Consider the following 22,876-nt stretch of genomic DNA (forward strand, 5'->3'; position numbering starts at 1 on the left):
TACTTTTTTAACGTATCAAAGAACTTCATTGGTTGGAATAAATATCTTTGTTGGTTCACCAGCCTGTGGTGCTCAAAGGACGCCATTTGAACGCTTGCCTTGTGATGTAAAAATAGATTAGGGCTTAATCAGAAGAAGACAATTGCATGCAAATCATTATTGCTTGAAGTGTTTCACCACTCAAGGGACCAAAAAAAAAAAATGAAGGCGATTTGGGTTAGATTCCTTTCAGCTGCCATTTTACTCCTCTGAGAGTCATCTCTTTTCCCCTTTCCCTCTTTTTGCCAACTTAGCAGCACACACAAGCTGGCAGTGCAATGGTGGCTTGGCTGAGAAAAATACGCCAACATTGTTTGATCAGCATAAAGTAATAAATATTGTTGTCTTCCTTCATTCATTCATTCATTTTCTACCGCTTATCCTCACCAAGGTCGCGGGGGTGCTGGAGCCTATCCCAGCTGTCTTCGGGCGAGAGGCGGGGTCCACCCTGGACTGGTGGCCAGCCAATCCCAGGGCACATATAGACAAACAACCATTCACACTCACATTCATACCTATGGACAATTTGGAGTGGCTAATTAACCTAGCATGTTTTTGGAATGTGGGAGGAAACCGGAGTACCCGGAGAAAAGCCACGCATGCACGGGGAGAACATGCAAACTCCACACAGAGATGGCCGAAGGTGGAATCGAACTCGGGTCACCTAGCTGTGAGGCCTTTGTGCTCCTGTCTCCTCCTGTCTTCTTATTTTCTGGTATATGATGTGTGATGACGAAAAGGAGCCACGATGCCATCTACTGTATGTAATAAGAACAACAAGCCACATTGACAGTCCCATCATAATGTGTTTATAGCTAGCACCAAATCTATTTGTGGTGCTCCACAATGAAATGAATGTATCAGGCATCACATATTAGTAAATGGGACACGGCGTTTATGAACAAGCCACACCTGTAGAAGTGAGAGTGCAAACATAATGAAATCAGACAATAAATGTTCCAAAGATCGTAAGAAATGGTTTTCCTCCAGATCAGCAGTTGACCTGACAAGTGATTTGTACAAATATAGAAATCTGTTGTAGAGTCATGATTCATTAGCACCTTGAAAAGCAGGGCTGTCTTTGGGGGAAACGTGTCTGCTGGTGAGCAACGTAATTGGGACAAGTCAGAGAGGAGAGAGGAGAACCAGCTTCTCAAACACACACGGAGAGGAAATGAGGCGTAGTCAATGAACAGGATTTGAGGAAAATACATTTTCAAACCGTCTAAAGGTTTTCTCTATGAGAGATGTAAAGTAACACTCATTCCGAAGTGAAGGGATTCCACATTGACCAATGACGGCTGATGAGGATAACCACAAATAAAAACAGAGAAGAAGAATTCACTTTGATTTACTGTTTTCAGACACTTCTTCTTATTTTGAAAATAAACCGACAAACATTTGTGTTGTTGTTTCCCTTGAATGCTGTAAGCGTATGTTGTTGTAGTCGGCCATTTTTATTTTTATTTCAGTGAACCGGTTCACTCATGTTCACGTTCGTTCCGACTCAACAGCTCAGCAACACGTGATGACTAGTGGTGTGGCGGTCATGAACGAACAGGTCAAAAGAACCAGTTCTTCTTTGTGAACGGAATGAACGAGGTCACCGACAGTGTCGGTCAATCTCTCGGTGTCTGTCTTTCAGTAGCTAACTCCACCCACCCACCGAGCGAGGCGTGACTATAGGATAAGACCGGCAAGCACGCAGGTAGTCCCGCCCTGAAAAAAGGAACGATGAACTGACTCTCCAGCCAATCAGAAAAAATCATTTGCAACTAAATGGACTGAACGGGTATCTGAGGGGCGGTGACCTCGTTCATTCCGTTCACAAAAAAGAACTAGTTCTTTTGACCCGTTCGTTCATGACTGACACACCACTACCATGATCCCACTCGGTGTGTATTTGATCAGAAAATCTGCACATTCAGCATTTTTTCTCTTCAGAAAGTGTTAAAAAAACAATTCTACTTCATTTATTCATTCATTCATTTTCTACCGCTTATCATCACGAGGGACGCGGGGGTGCTGGAGCCTATCCTAGCTGTCTCCGGGCAAGAGGCGGGGTACACCCTGGACTGGTGGCCAGCCAATCACAGGGCACATGTAGCAATTCTAATCATACAAAAATAGATTTTTATACAGTTCAATGGGCAAATATTTATTTGACTATAATTAGCTTTGCCTCACCTGCCGACCCGTCAATGCACACGACCTATCAAAGCTCAGTAACGTCCTGGCCTACATCTTAGCCTTGGAAATATGTCCATTGGTCCTCTCTTGAGGAGCTCCTCTGAGAGAGAAAGACTATTTCAAGTGTGCCTATTTATACGGCGCCTGCCTCAATGGAGAGGTGAAATGAAGCAAGAACTTCCCAGCAATCAGGCCAGGAAAGAGAGCGCTTCTGTGGATCAAAATGTCATTTTCACTGAGAGACATGTAAACTGATTCCAGCGTGGCAACACTTACATTAGAAATTAGTGCAATCAATGAAAGATGACCTGCTTTGGAAGTGTGCAACCTCAACTGCTTATTAACGATGTCTGTGGCAGGGACTGTGCCGGCTTGCAATAAACCTTTAGACAGCGAGGCAATTCATTCGCCGTGCTATCCAATTTTACCATGACGGACAAAAATGTATTCAGAAGGACATCGCGGTGCCGCAAAACCTACTTGGACTCATAACAAATTCACCAGCAACCAAGATGTGTTTTTTTCCTTGTGCTGGACTCTCATATGGCGAGGTAAAAGTCTGCGCCTCGAGCTACATCCTGTTTTCCGTTCCCCTACAAACACCTGCTCAGGTGTGCAGTCAAAACTTCATCAGCTTGTTCCTATCACAGAGTGGCGTGGCTCAGCAAAACACGAGTGAAGTCTCCAGGCTGCATCTGCCGATGCTGGAGGGGGTCGGACCTGCTGTGGAGAAATTGGAGAAGTGTTTCCATCATGTGACTGCAGTGTTGGTACTCTGCTTTAATATCAAATGTATCAGTTGTATTTCCGCATTCATAAAGACACGTGAACTGGAATATTCAGATATGATAATATCATCCTTGCACACAAAATCACACGTTTACATCATCATGGGGAAACATTCTCCCGCTCTCATCACATGCATGTCTCCGGTCCCCTACAGATGTTGCTCAATCATCACCCCAAATGATCTATAAATGCGTGAATGCCTCATTTCCGCTTGTGTTGATGAGAAAAGGAGGCGACCGCCTACAACAGCTGTGCTCCTCTGCAGCTCGGAAGATGCTTTATTTACTGGAATAAACAATCACATCAAACAAAATGGGCTGCACGGTGGTCGAGTGGTTAGCACGCAGACCTCACAGCTAGGGGACCCGAGTTCAATTCCACCCTCGTCCATCTCTGTGTGGAGTGTGCATGCGTGGCTTTCCTCCCACATTCCAAAAACAATTATTCACTATGTGCCCTGTGATGGGCTGGCCACCAGTCCAGGGTGGACCCCGCCTCTCCCCAAGACAGCTGGGATAGGCTCCAGCACCCCCGCGACCCTCTTGAGGAAAAAGCGGTAGAAAATGAATGAATGAATGTATGTGTGTAGTATTTAGAAAATATGAAGTCCACCATGGTCCTTCCACCCAGCCTTTGCCTTTCAGCGTCCACATGTCCAATAAGGTGGAAACTTGCCTCCCAGACCAAACTATCCCTTTTAAATGAGGCCAAGTTCTATACTTAGAAGTCGAAATCCAGTCCTGTCGGACTTTAGGGTAATCGAGAGGACACATCATATTGCAGCATTGCATATTGAAGCTATATCTAATATTATATATTATATCTTATATCTATATTATCTAATATCTAGTCTTTCTTTTCAAGTGACAAAGGGAAGATTTGCAGGGAAATGATTGATTGTGCTGTTCGATGCAGTGTTACGTGTCCCCGTGCTCTGGCATCAAGGACAGGAAGTTAACATCGAGGGTTCCGAGTTGACTTTTATCTTAGCGTGGGTTCCAGCAGCAACAGTACCCCGATTAGGTCCTGTGTTTCGGTCTCTCGCCAACATTACAGTAACACTCCATACAAATAGTGACCAGCGGGACTATATATCATCACAAAGTCTTTCACATGTTCAACGAATCGCCCCTGACCCAGACGTTGGACACCCAACGCCAGGCGACGGTGGAGTGTATCCAAGTTCTGATTTCTTGGCTCTGCTGCTGTCAGAGGCTGATGAACCAGTCCTACTCACCTGAGTGGCGGATACTTTCTACAACGCCTACTACAACACCTTTGTTGGCCACATTTATGTCATTACTGACTAAATACATGACACCAGAAACCCGTCTCTTCCTGTCTTTCACCTTTAACACACACCCCCACTTGCTGAGTGTCGCCACCATGTTAGCGCATGTTGCATACGGCTTCAGCTCTTCAGCATTCACATGACACAAATTGGCTTGATTGGGATTCACGGAAGTCATTTGCTAGTATATTACTCATATAGTAGTACGTGTCATATTTGTAAAGGTATTTACGATACGGCAGGCCGACAAAATGTGACTTTGAGATGTATCGATCAGCTTGCAATAAAGTCAGTCTGTCATTGCGATGACCGTCCTGGAACGTCTAATGTACAATGCCGTGTTTTGGATCTCTGGCCTGCTGCACAACCCACGTTGGTTTCAGCTTGAGGTCACCAACAGATGGGCGGACATTCTCCTGCAGGATATTTTGGTAGACGGCGGAATTCACGGTTCTATTTATCACAGTCCAGGTCCTGAAGCAGCAAAACGGCCCCGGACCATCACACTACCACCACCGTATTTTACTGTTGCTATGATGTTCTTTTTCTGAAATGTAACAGGACACACACACCTTCCAAAACATTCAACTTTTGCCTGATCAGACCACAGAGGTGTTTTTTTGCCAAAATTGAGACAAGTGGATTTTGTCTTGGAAGTTGTTGTGGGGCCTTTTGGGACCTCTTGAATGAGTTATTACTGCCCTCTATGGGTCATTTGGCTTGGTATACCACTGTTCCATGTTTTTGCCATTAGTAGATAATGGCTCTCACTGTGGTTTGCTGGAGTCCCAAAGCTTTAGCTTTATTACCTTTTCCAGACTGAGACTGGTAGATCTCAGTTGTGTTTTCAAAAATCAGGAGGGGGCAAACACTTTTTCACACCGCTATTTTTGCTTTCTGAATTATGTGCAGATGTTACAACATGTGAATCTCAGCTTGGGGGGGGTTGTCCTGTGTTTGTGTGGGTTCTCTACAGGTTCTCTACAGGTTCTCAGGTTTCCTCCCACATGATAAAAACATTCATGTTGGGTTCATTTGTTGGGTTAATTAGAGAGTCCAAGTTGTCCATAGGTGTCAATGGTTGTTTGTCTATATCCCACTGGCAACCAGTCCACTATTCCCACCACCAGCTGGGATAGGCTCCAGCTTACCCATCACTCTTAACAGGATAAGCAGTATATAAATAGATTCATGGATGGAGTTCTGTTGGTGTATTTTTTATATTTTTCTACTATTTTATGAGACGTTGTACAATGCTTTGTGCTGCACTGTTCCTGCCAACAAGTTTGATGCTGTGGCTGTAGTGTGTGTGTGTGTGTGTGTGTGTGTGTGTGTGTGTGTGTGTGTGTGTGTGTGTGTGTGTGTGTCACCAGGACCTTTATGGCCATGCCCCCTCAACTCCTTACACATGATAATCCCTCACCTCTTCTACCTTCCTGTCTCTCTGTCTCTCACACACACACACACACACACACACACACACACACACACACACACACACACACACACACACACACACACACACACACCCACGGCCAAAAAGTAGGTTATGATAGCAGTTATTTGTGCTGCAGGGCACACGGTAGGAAGAGACCGTCAAGGAATCTATCTTTCTACTGTATCTAACATATACTGTATCAGAAGGAATCAGTCAGAGTTCCATAATAATACTTCCTTACTCCAATTGGAGCTATAGCGGTGTAGCCCATCATCTATTTGATGAGTGCTTCCAATAAAGGAATGCTAATCAAATGTTAAAACGCACACACGTTAGGATGAAAGCCTTCTCCCACAAAGCACATGCATATTACTCATCCCCCACAGAGCCGCCTTGCTCTTGTGTATTGTGGGTGGACTTGGGTGGGCGGCTGAGCAGGGAATTGGGAAAAGAGTATGTTCTTCACATGGAAGGAACGGACGAGATGTTTCCTCAACTTGGACTTTGATTGTGTGTGTGCTAGTGAACTTTCTAACCGCAAGTGCTTTACGTTCGGAAGCACACGCTAACACACATATAGGTGCGGAGAAATCTGGGAAGCAGCATGTGGCTTGTCCCACTTCCTCTACCGGTGTACAAGTGTGTGTGTGTGTGTGTGTGTGTGTGTGTGTGTGCTTGGATGCTTATTGCGACAAGACTGACCCATTTGAATCTTCATACTGCCGCTCAACAATGATGCCATTTTGAAAGTAGTTCAACGTTGGCGTTAGAGGCTTCAGTGGTGAAGCTGCTCCATTGTTTTCCTGTGCGATGCCACCATCGTGATGGCCAAGAGGAAAAATATCATGACACACATAAAAGACAAAATGGAACATTTTTTGGTAGTGTCATGGCTGCTCAGAACAATGTGGCTACACCAACGTGCATCCTGAATGATTGAATGATTCTTTTTGATTATTCCAACACAAAAGTTAAGCCCTGTTGATGTTGTTTAGCAGCTGTCGGGTGAACAGTTATCATTATTTTACTTTTATTTAGTTTATCACATAACAATTGACCTGAATATGGCCTATTTTTAGTAAAAACAATAGCATATTAAAGCTAATTTGACGTATTTTTGCCTAAATTAAGTATTCCCAAGCATAAAAGCGGCTAGATGAACTAATATAAACATATAAGGCATTCAGCAGCTGTCGTGTGTCACCAACGGGTGAGCAGTTATCATTATTTTACTTTTATTTAGTTTATCACACAACAGTCGACTTGAATACGGCTTATTGTTAGTAAAAACAATAGCGTATTTAAGCAAATTTCAAGTTATTTTTTGCCTAAATGAAGCATTCCCAAGCATCAAAGCGGCTAAATAAACTAATATACACATTTAAGGCATTCATATGTTGTGATGATACGTAGTATTCTACACTCGTCACTAAGTGTCAGTAATGTTACTGTAATGCTTGGTGAGACACACAAGCACCAGACTTTAGTGCATGTTTGAATGATCTCACATGGCGCAATAATCCCCAACACAGGCTACTGCACTGTCAAGCTAAAATGCCACTTCCTGTCCGCCCCCACTCAGCTCCTCTATTAGCTGAACACAGCAACACATAAACCATAGCTCTTTTCTTTATAATGTGGTAGCAAAACAGCACAAACAGATAAGCATAACGTCGGAAATGTACGACTTTATTAGAACATTTGTAACAGACGTTGCCTGAGATAGCTATGTGAAAAGGGGGACTTAAAGGTAAAATGAAATAAAAAGGTCAAATCTCACCCGAGTGGTGAGTGTAATTTATTTGACTTTTAGCACTCAGAATTGGAATTTGGAACCAAAACAAGCCCCCCCCCCCCAGGTGCCTTTTTCATTGGGGTAAAGTGGTGAAAAAGCGCCCTGTATGTAATGTGTAATGCAGTGTAGAGCAAGGCAGCAGGGGAGGTCACCCTGTCAGGAAGCACCAAATGTTGAGTGGAGAGTTGAGAGGACGAGGAGGATGAGACATTCTGCCAGGTCGACTCTCCTTCTTCACAAGGTGAATGTCAGGAGTGCTGTTATGTAGAAGCTGTGCTTGACCACACCAAGTGAGTTTGTGAGGGTTTGTGAGGGTTTGTGAGGGTTTGTGGGCGACAGGAAAGAGGAACCAGAGGGATAAACGCCAGGGAGGGTGACACTGGGATGCAAACTGGGATTACTGTTTCTTTATGTGAATACCAGCAGGACGGGAAAGGAGCGGAAGATAAAAATCCAAGCTGGAGGAGGTGCGATCCGGGTTTGGAGGTGAGGTTCTGTGCGTATTTGGCGCGTCTGTGGCGGAGGAGAGACTGCGGGAAATGTGCACTCCAAGCTGGAACATCTCCCGTCTTGTCGTTCTCCATCGAAGAGGCATCTGGAAGTAGTGAGATGTGAAGAAGCTTAAAGTATGGCATGCAAAGATGCTTTCTGCCAACAAGAAGGAGATGGTGACAGCCATGCGGCTCGTTTCCATTCTGGCTTTCGTCTACTTTTTCTCTTTGGCGACTTGGTGAGTGTGAAATTGTCCGTGGGTACCAAAACTTATTCTTAAAAAGAAAAACCTCTGCTTTACCTCTCTAGTGTCAACAACACTACAGCACAAACACGGAAGGATGAAAGGATATATCCGGAGAATTTTACTCGGATTTTAGACAGACTACTTGACGGTTACGACAATAGGCTGAGACCTGGATTTGGAGGTACGTTGCTTTAATTGCTCATGTTTATTTGTGTATTTATTTATTTTTTACCAGAATGACGCATTGTTAGCTTAAAAGCTGAAATCATTTCAACCTGCCATTAAGCTAACGCGGAAGTCGCTGAATTCACCGAAAAAGGAGTTTATTGTCCCTTTCTCCTCTCGGTTTAATTTGATCTCGACTGACTTGTGTGTTGATAAGTTTTATTTGAAACCAATCACAACTTTGTCCTACACTTAAGCGATCCTTTTGGAAGTTTGTGACGACGTCCCAGGATGGCGTTGACCTCCATTAAATGTTAAATGTACATTAGAGGCGGGAGGGTCGATCCAAGTATCGATAATATGGACACCAATGGTAGGGATACTAGCGTGATGATATCGACATGTTACAGTTTTATGTTTATCTTCACAAGCCACTTTTTTGTTATGCAGATATATTGTATAAATTGTCTTTATATATTGAGAAGTTGTTCACAAATTATGGTTGTGTATTTTATTTTGTTTCCCTACAATTGTATCCTGTGTTTTCTTCTGATTATATAACAAATTAAAGGCAAATTATTTGAATGATCTTGTCCATTTTCAAGTAAAAAGTACCCTCATTTGCCATGCTAATCCTGTATTTACTTGGTATCACATTGATAGTAAAATGTTCAGTATCGCCCACTCCTAATGTATATCCTACTTTTGATGGCAAGCAGCAGAAGAGCCTCCTAAGCTTGCAGCGTGGTTATGTAATCACATTCCTGGACAAACACTTAATGCACAGTTCAAGTGCTAAAAGTGAGCATTTGTTTCTCAAGCACATCTAAAATAAATAGACAAAAACCCAGTTTGTGTTGCACTGCTGCTCAGCCACATTGGCTTTGTCCTGATAGACGTAAGGAAGACGTGTTCACACTTTGGCACACTTGTGTTTCAATGTCCCATCAGGACCTGTGACTGAGGTCAAGACCGACATTTACGTGACAAGTTTTGGGCCCGTCTCCGATGTTGAAATGGTACGCACCCCAATGTTTGCTTTATTGAAATGCTGCCTTTTCTGCTCAATCACCCTGCTCAAAAAAGTATGCATAAGGAATGCATACATCTCACAGTGTAACTAACAGCAAGGCTGTGTCTCCATTGGAAGACTTGAAAATGAAAGTAATTTGTTATAGTTACGAGTTACTTTCCCCCAAAAACTGAATTATTCCCTTGAATGTTTAATTAGTAGGTAAAGTAATTACAGCAATCCCTCATTTATCGTGTTTCCAGACCTGACCGCGATAAGTGAATTTGATTACTTTATTAATGGAATATTTCCATCATTATTGATTTGATTTAGTTTGACTTAGTATGATTTCTTCCAAACATTCATTACATGAGTGTACATCACATATTTACAGTGTAATTCAACACTTCAACAACCTGTGGATTCTCAGTTGTCGCGTTTTTTTGGTTGTTTTTTTTAGGAGTATACGATGGATGTCTTCTTTCGGCAGACGTGGGTGGACAGAAGGTTGATGTACGAGGGCCCCATTGAGATTTTAAGGCTCAACAACTTGATGGTGACCAAAGTTTGGACGCCAGACACTTTCTTCAGGAACGGAAAGAAGTCAGTGGCCCACAACATGACGGCACCCAATAAACTGTTCCGCATCATGAAGAACGGCACCATTCTCTACACCATGAGGTGCTGTGCCCACCGCCGTCGTCATCCGTTACGTTTAGAGACCGCAACTTGATGATGGGGTTTCGGTATTGAAAATATAATCCGGAAAAGGAATCCATAATTCATAGCCTGCTAGAGTTTGAGTTCATTTCAAATAGTGGCAGAAGACAGACTTAGCTGAGCGATCAAGCAAATTCCCTGCGAGATAAAATCCATACTTGGTGTAAATTGTGTGGAGTCAACATTCAGTCAAAAACTCTTCCAAGAAAGTCTTTGATGGATTAGGTGCTAAATATTTATGGGAAAACGAGTATCGGATAAACTTTTCATGGCTAGCAATTAAGTGATGAGTATTTGACGACATGCCCTCTAGAAGTATGGGATCAGTGAGGTCAATTTTGACATTTTTGCTGTAGACTGAAAACATTTGGGTTTGACGTTGAAAGATGAATATGAGACCAGCGAGCAATATATCAGCTTTTATTTTGAGGTCTTTACATCTGGATCAGATGCGCAACTTATGTTTGAACCCCCGCATTTTTCATGTGAGCACAAGGACTGGAACTTGTGACTGGCAGGTTTTACATAGCCTGAAGAAGAAGGCAAGTGTACTGTTGGTGTATTAAATAACAGACATCAAACGGGTAGGCCAAGCAGCTGATGATAGAAACATTGTGAGAGCTGTAAAAAAACAACCGTTAGTGACATACAGTAAGTAACAACCTGCGGAGGGCAGGAGTGAAGGTACCACTCTGCTGTTCATAGAACGTCTCATGGCAATTCTAAGCTTGAAATGAATGCTTCATTTTGGTAAAAATATGCAACATTTGCTTAAATTTGCATCCCTTTTAACAAGTACAGGCCATAGTGACCCTATTCTGCTCCTTTTAGGCGCTTTGTAATGAGTTATGGGCTCCTGTAGAGGAGCGTTTCCACGGACTTCCTGCTCCGACCCAAATGCTCTGTTTAATTTCCTCCACCCCCGGCCCTTCTCTAGGTACACCCACTCTGCTGTGATTGGCCACACTCCCAAGCGCTCCCTGGGACTTACAGATATGCAGGCAATCTGTAGCCCATATAAGTAAGTCCGGATCACATTGACATCAGTAGAACTCGGTGTTAGAAAAAAAATACCCCAAACTTCATTCGGGGTTCTCTTCCAAATGTGCAAACTTTATTATCTGGCATCGTTTAACAAGCGAATACAACATTGTAACACCATTTAAAGGTCAGAAAGTAGTTAGAGCATAGAATACCTGTTTATGATCTTCTAAATACAGTTGGAAACAGTATTAGAGTCCTCTAGAAAATAAATAACACCCCTATAGGCAGCCCTACACTCGTATTACTCAATATAGTAGACCTAAGAAAACATAAGGCGAGATATAAGAAGGAAGTGTTGGCTGTTCCGAGTTGAGGCAAAGCACAGTGCTAAAGCTTACAGTGGCAGCAGGAGCACGTTAGGGATTATTGTGTCTTTTGTGAGATACCTGCAATAAAAGCCTGTTTGTTACGTCCAGAACATGTCTAGGAGCTTTTAAAAGTGTAAGAAAATAAAAATACGGACACACACACACTATGGGACATAACACCGTTGTTCCAGCAATCAAGTAAAAATACATAACATTTGGTTAAATATGCATACTTTTTAAATCAATAACACCCATCCATCCATTTTCTATGCCGCTTATCCTCACTAGGGTCGTGGGTGACTAATAACGCGGCTATGAATAATTATAAATAAACAAAACAGAATGATTTATTAATATAGTTTTGGAAAACCAAGATGGAGTGAAACTATTACGATATTTTTTGTTTTTAGTCCATCACCAACTTGTGTATGTTTCCTGTGCCTTTCAACAGATTGACAATTAGCGCCGAATGTCCCATGAAGCTTGTGGACTTCCCCATGGACGGCCACGCGTGCCCCCTCAAGTTCGGAAGCTGTAAGTTTTGTGCGTTTTGTGTGTTTCAATCACATAACTGTTGTCATTCTGGCACCGGAATGGATTCAGTCCGCTGGCACGGTGCTCAATAATGCCAAGTTTCATTCCTGCACAGCGAACAATGCAGCCCCAAGTCAGCGCCATTGTTTGTGGCGGGTCTACTGGTCAGCAGAAATGCCTTATCTCATTTCAAGTAGCTACCTCAATAGAGCGGCTCATTCTTATCAGAGAGAAGCAGCAGAGTTTTGAGATGGTATCTTCAAGAGAGCGACATCTGCCGCGTGATGACATTGTAGAGGACACATTTTGGGTTATTGTCATCCTCCTCTTCCCGGTGCTCACCTCCAGTCAGAAGGAAGTGACCCTGGTTGTGATGTGGCCCCAAGCAGAGGAAAGGTCAGAATCCCTTCCTTTGCCCCAGGACAGCAAAGACCTATGCAGCTATTTTCCATAGCCGGTGCATATATTTGTGTGTGTGTGCGCGCGTATGCTCATTTACCCCTCGTCTTCATCCCCCCTCCCCCGTCTCTCTTTTCTGCTTCTCCATCTGGACTTGTGTGCACCCTCCATGACACACCAGAGTCATTTCATTTTGGCAGCACAGTTGGTATCCTGCTGGTGCCGAGTCCCATAGGGAGTGGAAGGCAAAGACAGCTGTCATTTTGTGGTGAATCTATGGAGTGGCCAAAGCAGGGGAACTTTAGGACATGAAACCACGTCTTATTAATATGCTTTTTTGCCCAACGTGTCCCTAAACGTCACCAGTCCCACTTCCACGGGATTAATTGCAGACCTTTGTCAGAGATGTCAGTACCCTTGAAGGAATTCAATTAAAGACCTGTACTGAAATCTGCACAGAATCAAGTTTGAATACATGTATTCATAGAGAATGGCAGCTTAATCCTATTATATGGCTACACAGGCTTTTCACCTTGACAAGAGAGGCCATTTCCAAGTTTCCTTCATTCACATTAGGAGGACATATTTGCAACCAGAGTGAAGAAAACCTGCAGCTAAACCAGTTAACACTGGACCCACAGAAAGAACTGTTCCAGGAGGGTGTTATTTTATGTGTTTATTTTTATGTCAATTTACCAAGAAAAACAACAGAAGGTCAGTTGAACGAATAAATCTGATCAACCCTTAACGCACGTTACATATCTTTGAAGAACTACATCTCCAAATCGAATTGATGGCCGATCGATTGGGACCTTGGGCAGCTGAATGAATCGCCTTTAACATGCTTTAAATTAAAAGGCTTTCCTGGGACAAAATGCGTTATGGGAAGAAGTTAAAATATCAATTTTAAAGTAATATTGGTACTAGTATTGTATATTTCTTAGCTATCTTTTGGGTGTTAAGTTGCTGTGCGATGAGTTTAGCTGTTTTTTTTTGTAAGATGCACCATGAGTCAGACTGTTATACTGAGCTCATGATTGGCTGCTGTAAAATAACGGAAATTATGGTAATAAAAAGACACAACAAAACTGATCAGACTGACTTTTATTGTTGCCAGTCACAGGCATACCTGTAACTAATCATGCAGTCCAATTAGCGTCTTGTTATGCCACATCTGTGAGGTGGATTGATCGTTTTGGTGCTCACTAGCAGATAGAGACAGATTTGTGAACAATATTTGAGATATTTTATGTGCATAAAAAAAGTTTTCAAACTTTGTGTTCAGCTCATGAAAGTTTGTGGGGAATATACGTATGTGTGTACACACAGAATATAGTGAGTATCGTTTTCATGCTGCTCTGTAAATGACTCATTCCCACAGACGCCTATCCCAAAACCGAGATGATCTATACTTGGACTAAAGGGCCCGAGCACTCTGTGGAAGTCCCTCCTGAGTCTTCCAGCCTGGTTCAGTATGATCTCATCGGCCAGACGGTCTCCAGTGAAACCATTAAATCCATCACAGGTGAGACTGGCTCGGTTTTTGGCCCGTTTTTCCACATCTTGTGATGAGTTGGATTACTTGTGCTGTGTACATCTGCTGTCTTTTCTATGACATGAGGGATATCCAGCTGTCTTCTCATATTGTATTTACACCTCGTAAGGTTTTTTTGTATTTTCCCAAATGGGCAAGTATTTCCCCATATGGGACCGGCGGCAGAGCCAAAAAGAAGATTTCAGCACGCATAAATACTGAATGCAAACATTTTAGCAGGATCAAGTTGACACGGATGGCATCTATCCTCTTGAGTGGAAATATAAAGGCTTTAAAAAATCTTCTCAAGTGAAGTCTCAAGTGAATGTTTTGTTCATACAACTAATTCCTCTGTGTTGCCCTGTAGGTGAATATGTGGTCATGACGGTCTACTTCCACTTGAAAAGGAAAATGGGCTACTTCATGATTCAGACATATATCCCCTGCATAATGACAGTAATCCTGTCCCAAGTGTCCTTCTGGATAAATAAAGAGTCAGTCCCGGCACGAACAGTTTTCGGTATGTAGACCTCACTCATTGTGTGAAGCCTTTCTGCTTGCTGTTAATTTGTTTGGAGTGCCTCCTCTCTTGCTGTAATTACAGCCAAAATCAAAAGCTGCACTGCTGTCAGTGTCGTTTGAAAGGAAGATTAGACATGAACACAACTCCTAAGTACAGGAGATCTAACTAAAACAAAGGCCACATACTTGGCAATGGAGGTTTTTTTTTAGTTCAAACAACAAATTAATCACTGCCAAATGATTCAAGTCTTCAAAAGAGCACCACATGTCTCCTTTGGTGGACCGTTAAGGCAATATCACAGTGGAACTGTTTACATCTACCCCGTTTATATCAAGTTCTGGTCCAAAATATGGACCCTTAGCATTGCAGATTTTGGGGGGGGGGCTAAAACGCCAAAAAAAAAAAAAAAATTAAAGTACAGTGGAACCTTGGTTAGCATCATTAATCCCTTTTTGAAGGTCTAACTCTTGCCTTAAGTCTCTGCTTTGCCATTGCTCACAGCTGCAAAATAACACAAAGTGGGGCCAAGGAAAGTTGGGAGTGGAAGTATTTTTATCAAAAAATGTCTGTGTTGAAGGCTGCACGGCGGTCGGCGGGGGAGTTTGCATGTTCTCCCCGTGCATGCGTGGGTTTTCTCCAGGTACTCCGGTTTGTCAAACATGCTAGGTTAATTAGCCACTCCAAATTGTCCATAGGTATGAATGTGTATGAATGGTTGTTTGTCTATATGTGCCCTGGGATAGGCTCCAGCACCCCCGCGACCCTGGTGAGGATAAGCGGTAGAAAAGGAATGAATGAATGTCTGTGTTGATATCACTGCCAGAGGAACATAGTTCCGGTTAGTTGCTGGGGCCACTTCTGTAATCTTTGCCTACACAAAACAATTAAAAATAGTCAAAATGTCATATAATCATAATTAACTAGCCACACATTTGACAGTTGTCCTAATTAAGAGAAAGCCAGCCCTCCATGTGGCTAACATTATGTTAGGTTAAAGTACGTCAACACTCATCTCATCTATGTACATTTTGTCATGTCTTGGTCATTCTACTTTATTGGGATATACTGCAACATTAAAGATGTGCTGTTGTGTTACGTAAGGATACACGCCACCGTGTTCAATTTGCTGTTTAGCCTGAAAAGCTCCCACACTTTCAGTATTTTCTGTCTTTTTTAATTTTGTCTTCGTTGTTATTGTTATCCCTCACCGCTTCCATCTTCCCTCTAATTCAACCAAACCGCCGCTTTTCCCTCTGCGTGGGTGATGGAAGCGTGTTGGTGACGTGGGAAAATTCCTCGATGAGGCACTCAAATTACTTGAGGAATCGTTCCACCCATAATGTTTGACACTTCTTTTGGACACAGTTAACCACACAACCACTTATTCATCGCTAGTTGTCTCTATTTGATTTCATGAAAAGCTTCAAACTCGCAGAATTCCTACACAAATTTCATTTTCATATTCTTCTTATGTTGAGAACTGCATCATCTATGAAGTTAATACCCCCATTTACAGCCTGAAGGTACACTACACCTACCAATGTCCTTCTGTTGCCTTTGACTGACAGGCAATTATAGAATGGTCACGTCCGGGAAACGGGGGTGCATTTATGTCGAGGAGAGATTCTACGCCAGGCACTGAAGGTTCCAAATCGCCAATGGAAAGGAGGGCATTTTGTCTAAATTCAATTTTTGCCACTGGTTAAAGGCATAGAGGGTGATTGGTGCGCTGTGAGCGTGTATACTTCTATTTTTGTACACACGACCTTGTTTCCTCTCTTGCATACACTCTTGTCTTTTCGTTCATGGCACAGTGACAGCGACAATGTGACATTCCATCACATTCATTAAATTGCGTCCTTAAGTCCGTCATACACACACCTTTATTTAGTGAGAGTAGTGTGCCTTTATCCTGCAGGGTACAGTAGGGTACTGCAGGTACAGTAAATATATGGAGGGCTCTTACTCACGAAGTGAACTTGAACCGTGAAACAGTTGAACAGTGAAATAGGAATTTTAAAAAGCTAAGTCACGACACAACTGTTGTAGATTTGGTTTTGGATTGTTGTACTGGAGTGCTCCCGGCGGAGTCAATGGAGATTTGGTACTGGCATACGGCATAGTGTGCTTGCTGTACGTAGATCCTGTATTCCCAATGTAACAGAAATGAACATCCAGCAGCGCTCCTCTCCTTTGTGCACTTACCATCTGTCTTTTTTTTCAACCCCTGAAGGCATCACCACCGTGCTGACCATGACAACACTCAGCATCAGCGCCCGCCACTCCCTCCCCAAGGTGTCGTACGCCACCGCCATGGATTGGTTCATCGCAGTCTGCTTCGCCTTTGTCTTCTCCGCCCTCATCGAGTTTGCCGCCGTCAACTACTTCACCAACGTGCAGATTGAGCGGGCCAAAAAGAAGCCGGCCAAATGCCCCCCTGTGCCCCAAAGCACGCCAGTCAAGGTCAAGGACACAGAGGAAGTGCTGCAGGTAAGTGTTGTGTCTCCCAAAGATAAGTCTGGCAGATCATCTGATAGCACTCAGCTTGAAGGAGCACTTACACAGCACATCTCCTGCATGGCGTGCTTAGTGGACCTTCCAATGACCTGGAGTGGGCATGACAGAGGGAAGAAGGGATGGGACTCTTTCCAATAATCTCCAACAACTTCACCTCTATGGCGGGGGCCTTCAGTTCAGAAATGAAAGAATGATGAATGGATGAGAACGTGAGGAAGAAAAGCAGAAAAGGCGCATGTTCTTATGGCACAGCTCCTTCTGAATGACTGTCAGACATGAACGAGAACAAAGAGGTGGGCTGAAGCCACAGTAGAGGAATAAGCTGTTAAAAGCTGCCTTCAAGCTTTGTTTCCACTGGAAACATGTCATCTTCTCGGCTCAGTTCTGAAAAAACTATAAATAAAAATATCCAATTCCGTGCACACAGGAGCCAGCAATGCATATGTCACTTTTTCACTAACTACTTGAATGTCCAAATCCCACTATGGCGTAAGCAGGCTGAATGCCGTATAGTGACAACAGCACTTCAGTGGATTAGGAGGTTGCCAAGGCAACGCAGCCCAAGTGCATCAGTATAGGTTTCAGAGATGCTCTGCCACTGGGGAAAAGAATACTATTTTCCTCCAAAACAGCTAGTGTTGACCCGAGTAAAGCTCTGACATGAGGGTCAAGGCGTGATGGGTCCACATGGACACTCGATACACACGGCGTGATGACAAGCCAATACACACCTACTCCGTTACGCTTTGGACACGATAACACAGAACCTTTTCTGTTTCAGGGTGAGGGGGTGGATTATTTCTGCAAATGCTTTCGTGGCAGGCAGCATCGCGCTCTTGCCTGCTTGAAAACATCTACAGTACTTCCAAAGGATAAGCTCCTTTGACTCCATACTGCATTACCACCATCATGCGCTGCTACCTACTTTCTGTCTTAAGCTTGCGTGGAATGAGTGAAATCCTCCATAAGTGACTCTGATGTCTGCTTGATGATGAAGGCCATCTGTGAGGGCTTCTGTAATCACATCAATATGGAAAGGTTTACACCGCCCCAACAAGACAAATGCAGTAGACCATTTCACAATAAAATACGTGCAAAAATAATGCATGCTTATTAGGGATGTCTGATAATATAAGCCAACCATAGCGCCATATCACTTCCTATCGGTGTCGGCTTATCTGCAGATAATGATATTGCTGTGATGATGACGCCTTAAACACCAGCATGTTAGCATGTCCGCGGCGTCAACCGCATGTAGTCAGGCGTGGCATAGCCAATATGATATCAATAAATAAATAAATAATACATATATATGAATATATAAATGTATGAATATAGACTATAATATACTTCATACTGCATGTAGTCAGGCGTGGCATATCCAATATGATATCAATAAATAAATAAATAATACATATATATGAATATATAAATGTATGAATATAGACTATAATATACTTCATACTGCATGTAGTCAGCCATGGCATATCCAATATGATATCAATAAATAAATAAATAAAAATAATAAATATATAATACAATATTAAAATTATTATAATATTTATCTTATAAATGATAAAATCAGTTAAAAAGTTGCACTCCCATTGCGTGTGGAAGTGGTATGTTTTTGGTTCTTTACTCCACAAAGGGCGGTTGTGTCTGGCATCAGTTAAGCGTGATAAAGGAGAGACGACTATATGTAATTGTGTGTTGTTAATACAAGTTGTTGAGCAATAAATGTATTTGATTTGACAGCAAAACCCAGACAGCAACGGCAACCTGAGAAAGCGTGTCAATTACATTTCCCACCACGAAGCGACCAATCACCAGCAAGCCCAGTCCACCACCAACATTTCCGGTGTGGGAAGAGCCAGACCGCTGCGAACTTTCAACAGCGGAGCCAACGGAAGCTCGTCGTCCATCTCCCGCTCCAGTCCCAAATCTGAGAACCTGCTCAGCGTGGCCTCATCCTCGGAGGAGAAACAGCTGGTGAAGAACACCGCCCAGGCTGCGCCCCCCACGCCAGACGTGACGGCGGGGACTCCGTGCAAGCACAACGCCGCCTGCGCTTCCCTGCACCAACTGCTGGGGCCCAAACTGGAGCGCCTCCAGATGATGGGGAACAAATCGGAGCTCAAGCAGACGCCGTGCTCCCAGCCCACCACTGCTGGGATGGGCGGAACCAGCAAAATTGACAAGTATGCCCGAATCCTCTTCCCGGTGTCCTTTGGGGCATTTAACATGGTCTACTGGGTGGTGTACTTATCAAAGGACGCCATGGTGGCGAGAGGGGCTTAGACCATGCCACACAGATGGAAATAAGGAAAGGAAGAACTAAAGCACCTTGGGATCCTAAGAGACAAATTAGGAACTACTTGACTTACTTTGAGGTTACGCGCTATTACGCACACTGGATTATGCACCGCAGTCAAGCTCAAGTACGAGACGTTGTATTTTTCCATCCGGCATCTGGGAACACGCTTGGACTTGTGCTGGATCCCGCTACCACACATCTCTACTCACTGAGAGTGGACTGAGCAAGCCAGTAGGCCACGAGCCCAGGTTCCCAACCCACTGACCAGGGACCAGGGATCAGGGATCAGGGACCAGGGATCAGGGATCAGGGATCAGGGATCAGGGATCAGGGATTGAGGCTGACTTAACGTTCTAGCTCCTGTGTTTCACGTGCACCAACACTGTGTACATGTTGTGTAAATAGACCTGTTCAATACCACTTACTAACATGGGAAATTGAAGACCTTGTTGATGCTGAGAGTGAATATACGTAAAGACTCTACTTGTTCCAAATCCCCCAAGCGAAGTAAGTGAGAGGCATTTGAATGCACCGTGGATTGGAAGGGAAAAAGGAGCTTTGCTTGTGGTCTTGATGAGCTGTGGAAAGCCTCTTGTACAGCACTTCCTCCTTCCCTCACCAAGCATCCTTCTCATACAGGATGGATTAACTCCATGTAGCCAAAGACTGCAAATAAAAGTGGTGGGTCGGGCAGACAGAAAGTAGTAAAGACAAGTTATTAATGAAGGCTACAATAAGCTTCTTTCCTACTACAATGGAGCCGTGACGTCACCGCCGTGTGAATAAATAGCACAGACGGAAGGCGTCTGTTCTCTGTTCCAGCCGTCACTGCAACAACAATAAAGTTGTCAGCCGAGTGAAGGCTTTTGTAGTTATTGTATCATAGCAGACACAATACATATAGAGAGAGGGATATTTACACAAATAATCATCATTTCCACTGCAGCAATAGTGTCATGATCATAATCATGGAGCAAATGAGGATACACAGTCGTGGGCCATGTACGCTGGCAAAATCTTGACTTTTGTTACTAAGAAAACACATCAGCTTTTCAGTGTGTTTGTTGATAAAACCGTCCATCCGTCCATCTTCATCCTCTCAGCCCAAAGACCAGAAGCCCAGGTTTCCCTCTTCCCTCTCCTCGGTGACCAAGTGGTCAATCAAGACCCGCTTGCCCATGGGACTCAGCTCCATCTTCACCACAACCTCCTCTCATCCCCGACCCGGAGATGGCATTTCACCCTTTTCCCGACGAGAACTTTGGACTTGGAGGTGCTGAATTTCATAAATTTCAGCTGAAGATAAATAAAGGAAAATACATTTGTGGGGATCACAATAGATGAAAATATGAACAAATATACAACATAAGGTGGCCAGAAATATTTCAATATCACTCCACACTCTTTATTGCTCTCTGGTTCTACCATATCTTCTTATTGTGTGGAAATATGGGATAATAACTATAAAAGCAATCTTCACTCGCTAAATGCAAAAAAGGTCAGTAAGGATAATTCATAATGCCGCCCTCAGAGAACATACTAACTCCTTATTTCTAAAATCACAAATACTTCAACTTGCTGATATAGTTCATCTTCAAACAGCTAAAATAATGCATAAGGCTAAAAATAAGCAATTAGCTAAAAATGTCATCCAATACTTCTCTACAAGAGAGGAGAAATATGATCTCAGGGAAGAAGTACATTTGAAACACTTCTATGCTAGGACTACGTTATGCTAGCCATAGCATTTGAGTATGTGGAATCAAACTATGGAATGGATTGAGTAAGGAAATCAAACAATGCACAACGATGAGCCAATTCAAGAAACAATACAAGCAGTTGATGTTTGCTAAATCCAAGGATGAAGAGTCTTGAACCAGTCATGATGTGCTATATATATCACTATATTGACACGCACTATGGTACACATTATGGCATTGGATGCTCATATCACACAGTACTTTGGTACGGGACAAAAATACTTCTACTATATTAGGAAAGCAGGAAGTGAACAAATGTAACAGTTAGTGATTGGAGATGGATGGACCAGATGGAGGGGTAGGACTTAATAAGCTTTGCTTCTTCCTACTCCTTTTGGACATGTGGAACTGGGAACTGATTATGGGATGCATTCAATTGGAATCTGATGCATGTTCAAATGAAATGAAACCATTCCCAAGATCAAGGACCCGACCCTGCAGCCCCCAAACCTTGTAGAAATTCTTGTCCATAAAGGTTATGAACAGAATCAGGTCAAATTGAATGTATTGGCCATGTGTCCCAATACTTTTGTCCACCAATTAGAATGTGAGTTGTATGTTATAAGCAGACACACATGAAGTAGAGAATGAAAGTGTTCCACCCACACGCGTTCCTTCATCCATACGGTGGTGGTGGTTGCCCCCCGTCTGTGTTAGCCTAACGGGACGGATGATGCTGTCGCACACGCGGGCTGATAGACAGATCAAGATGCCTACCGCCACTCATCCCTCCTGAACGCAGCCATGTGCGAAATTGATTTTGCCGTTATTACTCCTCTGCTGCGCTCCCATTTGCGCTCCCGTCCGTCGCAGCGTGCAGGATGGATCTAAAAACAGCGAACCTCCACATCCTAATGAGGAGCTTGTCAACAACAGATTGATGTTCATTCTTTATACGTGCTAAGTCAGTGCGTGCATGATTGATAGCGCTGCCGCCACCATATTGTGGAGATATTTTTTCCCATTCTTTTTGTTTTTCTTTCAGCCGTCTTCCCCCTGACGCCGGATAAATGCTCTCTCCTCTCACATGAAATACCTCCAAAGCCCATAGAGGAACTTTGAGACTTCAGCTTCCAACCATGCATCATTTCACATGGTTGAAAAGCAAAACAGGCAATTGGTGTAAATTGTCCTTTGTTGCGTACGCTTGACATTTTCTCATATTTCTCTCTTGTTGAAACACTTACAAAAAATTCAAACCTTTGTTTGGATTTTAATGATCGACCTATGAGGTTGGACGCAAGAAATTACGTGTATTTCACTCCTCTCTTCATGTATTTTCATCCCGGCACTGTAGTGTTTTTGTATCCTTGTTAAAACACGTTGCTGCAGCCCTACTCCTCGAACTTCGACATACCTTCAGCTTGTCCAGAAGTCCAGTTTTTTGTGCGATGTTAGCATTCTCGTCTGCCTTTCGCCAGGCAGGTCTTGTCTGGGAATATTTTTGGACTCCTAATATTTCCTGAAAGACACAATGTGGCAGTGAGATCAACCGCCGCCACCTTCCTTACATATAAACAACTCGTGATATTTGTTGTTTTCAATTCAACCTTAATTCAGCTGGATGGTAAAGTGTCGGCACATGCGTTAAAAAAAACAAAACACAAAGTCAAATGAGTTAAGTGAGGTGGATTTGCATAATGAGATGCTCATGCACCTGTTATGAGGACTATGAGAATAATAAAATAATAGTGGCCGTACCTGTCACACTGCTTTATTTTCACACTGTTGAGTCAACACGTTCTGGAATATGAAACAATTACAC

General features: G+C 43.2%; 1 protein-coding gene across 4 annotated transcripts; it reads left to right on the forward strand.

Moving 5' to 3' along the window:
- Nucleotides 1-7,665: 7,665 nt before the first annotated feature.
- gabra4 (gamma-aminobutyric acid type A receptor subunit alpha4) lies at nt 7,666-22,080 on the forward strand. 4 transcript variants are annotated; one of them, XM_058063671.1, is made up of 11 exons: nt 7,666-7,783; nt 7,966-8,272; nt 8,344-8,462; nt 9,398-9,465; nt 9,919-10,139; nt 11,116-11,199; nt 11,982-12,064; nt 13,845-13,988; nt 14,365-14,517; nt 16,754-17,010; nt 18,793-22,080. In XM_058063671.1, exons 2-11 carry the CDS (start codon nt 8,184-8,186, stop codon nt 19,333-19,335), a joined length of 1,761 nt encoding a protein of 586 aa, XP_057919654.1. In that variant the 5' UTR covers nt 7,666-7,783; nt 7,966-8,183; the 3' UTR covers nt 19,336-22,080. The 4 variants fall into 4 exon arrangements, with proteins under 4 accessions (XP_057919654.1, XP_057919655.1, XP_057919656.1 ...); XM_058063672.1 differs by having other exon boundaries at nt 7,704-7,783; nt 7,969-8,272; XM_058063673.1 differs by lacking the exon at nt 11,116-11,199 and having other exon boundaries at nt 7,738-8,272.
- Nucleotides 22,081-22,876: the final 796 nt, after the last annotated feature.

This window comes from Doryrhamphus excisus, chromosome 23 (assembly GCF_030265055.1).
Source record: "Doryrhamphus excisus isolate RoL2022-K1 chromosome 23, RoL_Dexc_1.0, whole genome shotgun sequence".
Classification (NCBI taxonomy): Eukaryota; Metazoa; Chordata; class Actinopteri; order Syngnathiformes; family Syngnathidae; genus Doryrhamphus; species Doryrhamphus excisus.

What these genes read in the sequence shown, in the direction of transcription:
- gabra4 (XM_058063671.1), top strand. Translation starts at nt 8,184, where the DNA reads ATGCTTTCTGCCAACAAGAAGGAGATGGTGACAGCCATGCGGCTCGTT. An exon ending in CCGTCTCCGATGTTGAAATG is followed by an intron (nt 9,466 to 9,918) that starts GTACGCACCCCA and finishes TGTTTTTTTTAG; the next exon opens with GAGTATACGATGGATGTCTT. An exon ending in ACCATTCTCTACACCATGAG is followed by an intron (nt 10,140 to 11,115) that starts GTGCTGTGCCCA and finishes GCCCTTCTCTAG; the next exon opens with GTACACCCACTCTGCTGTGA.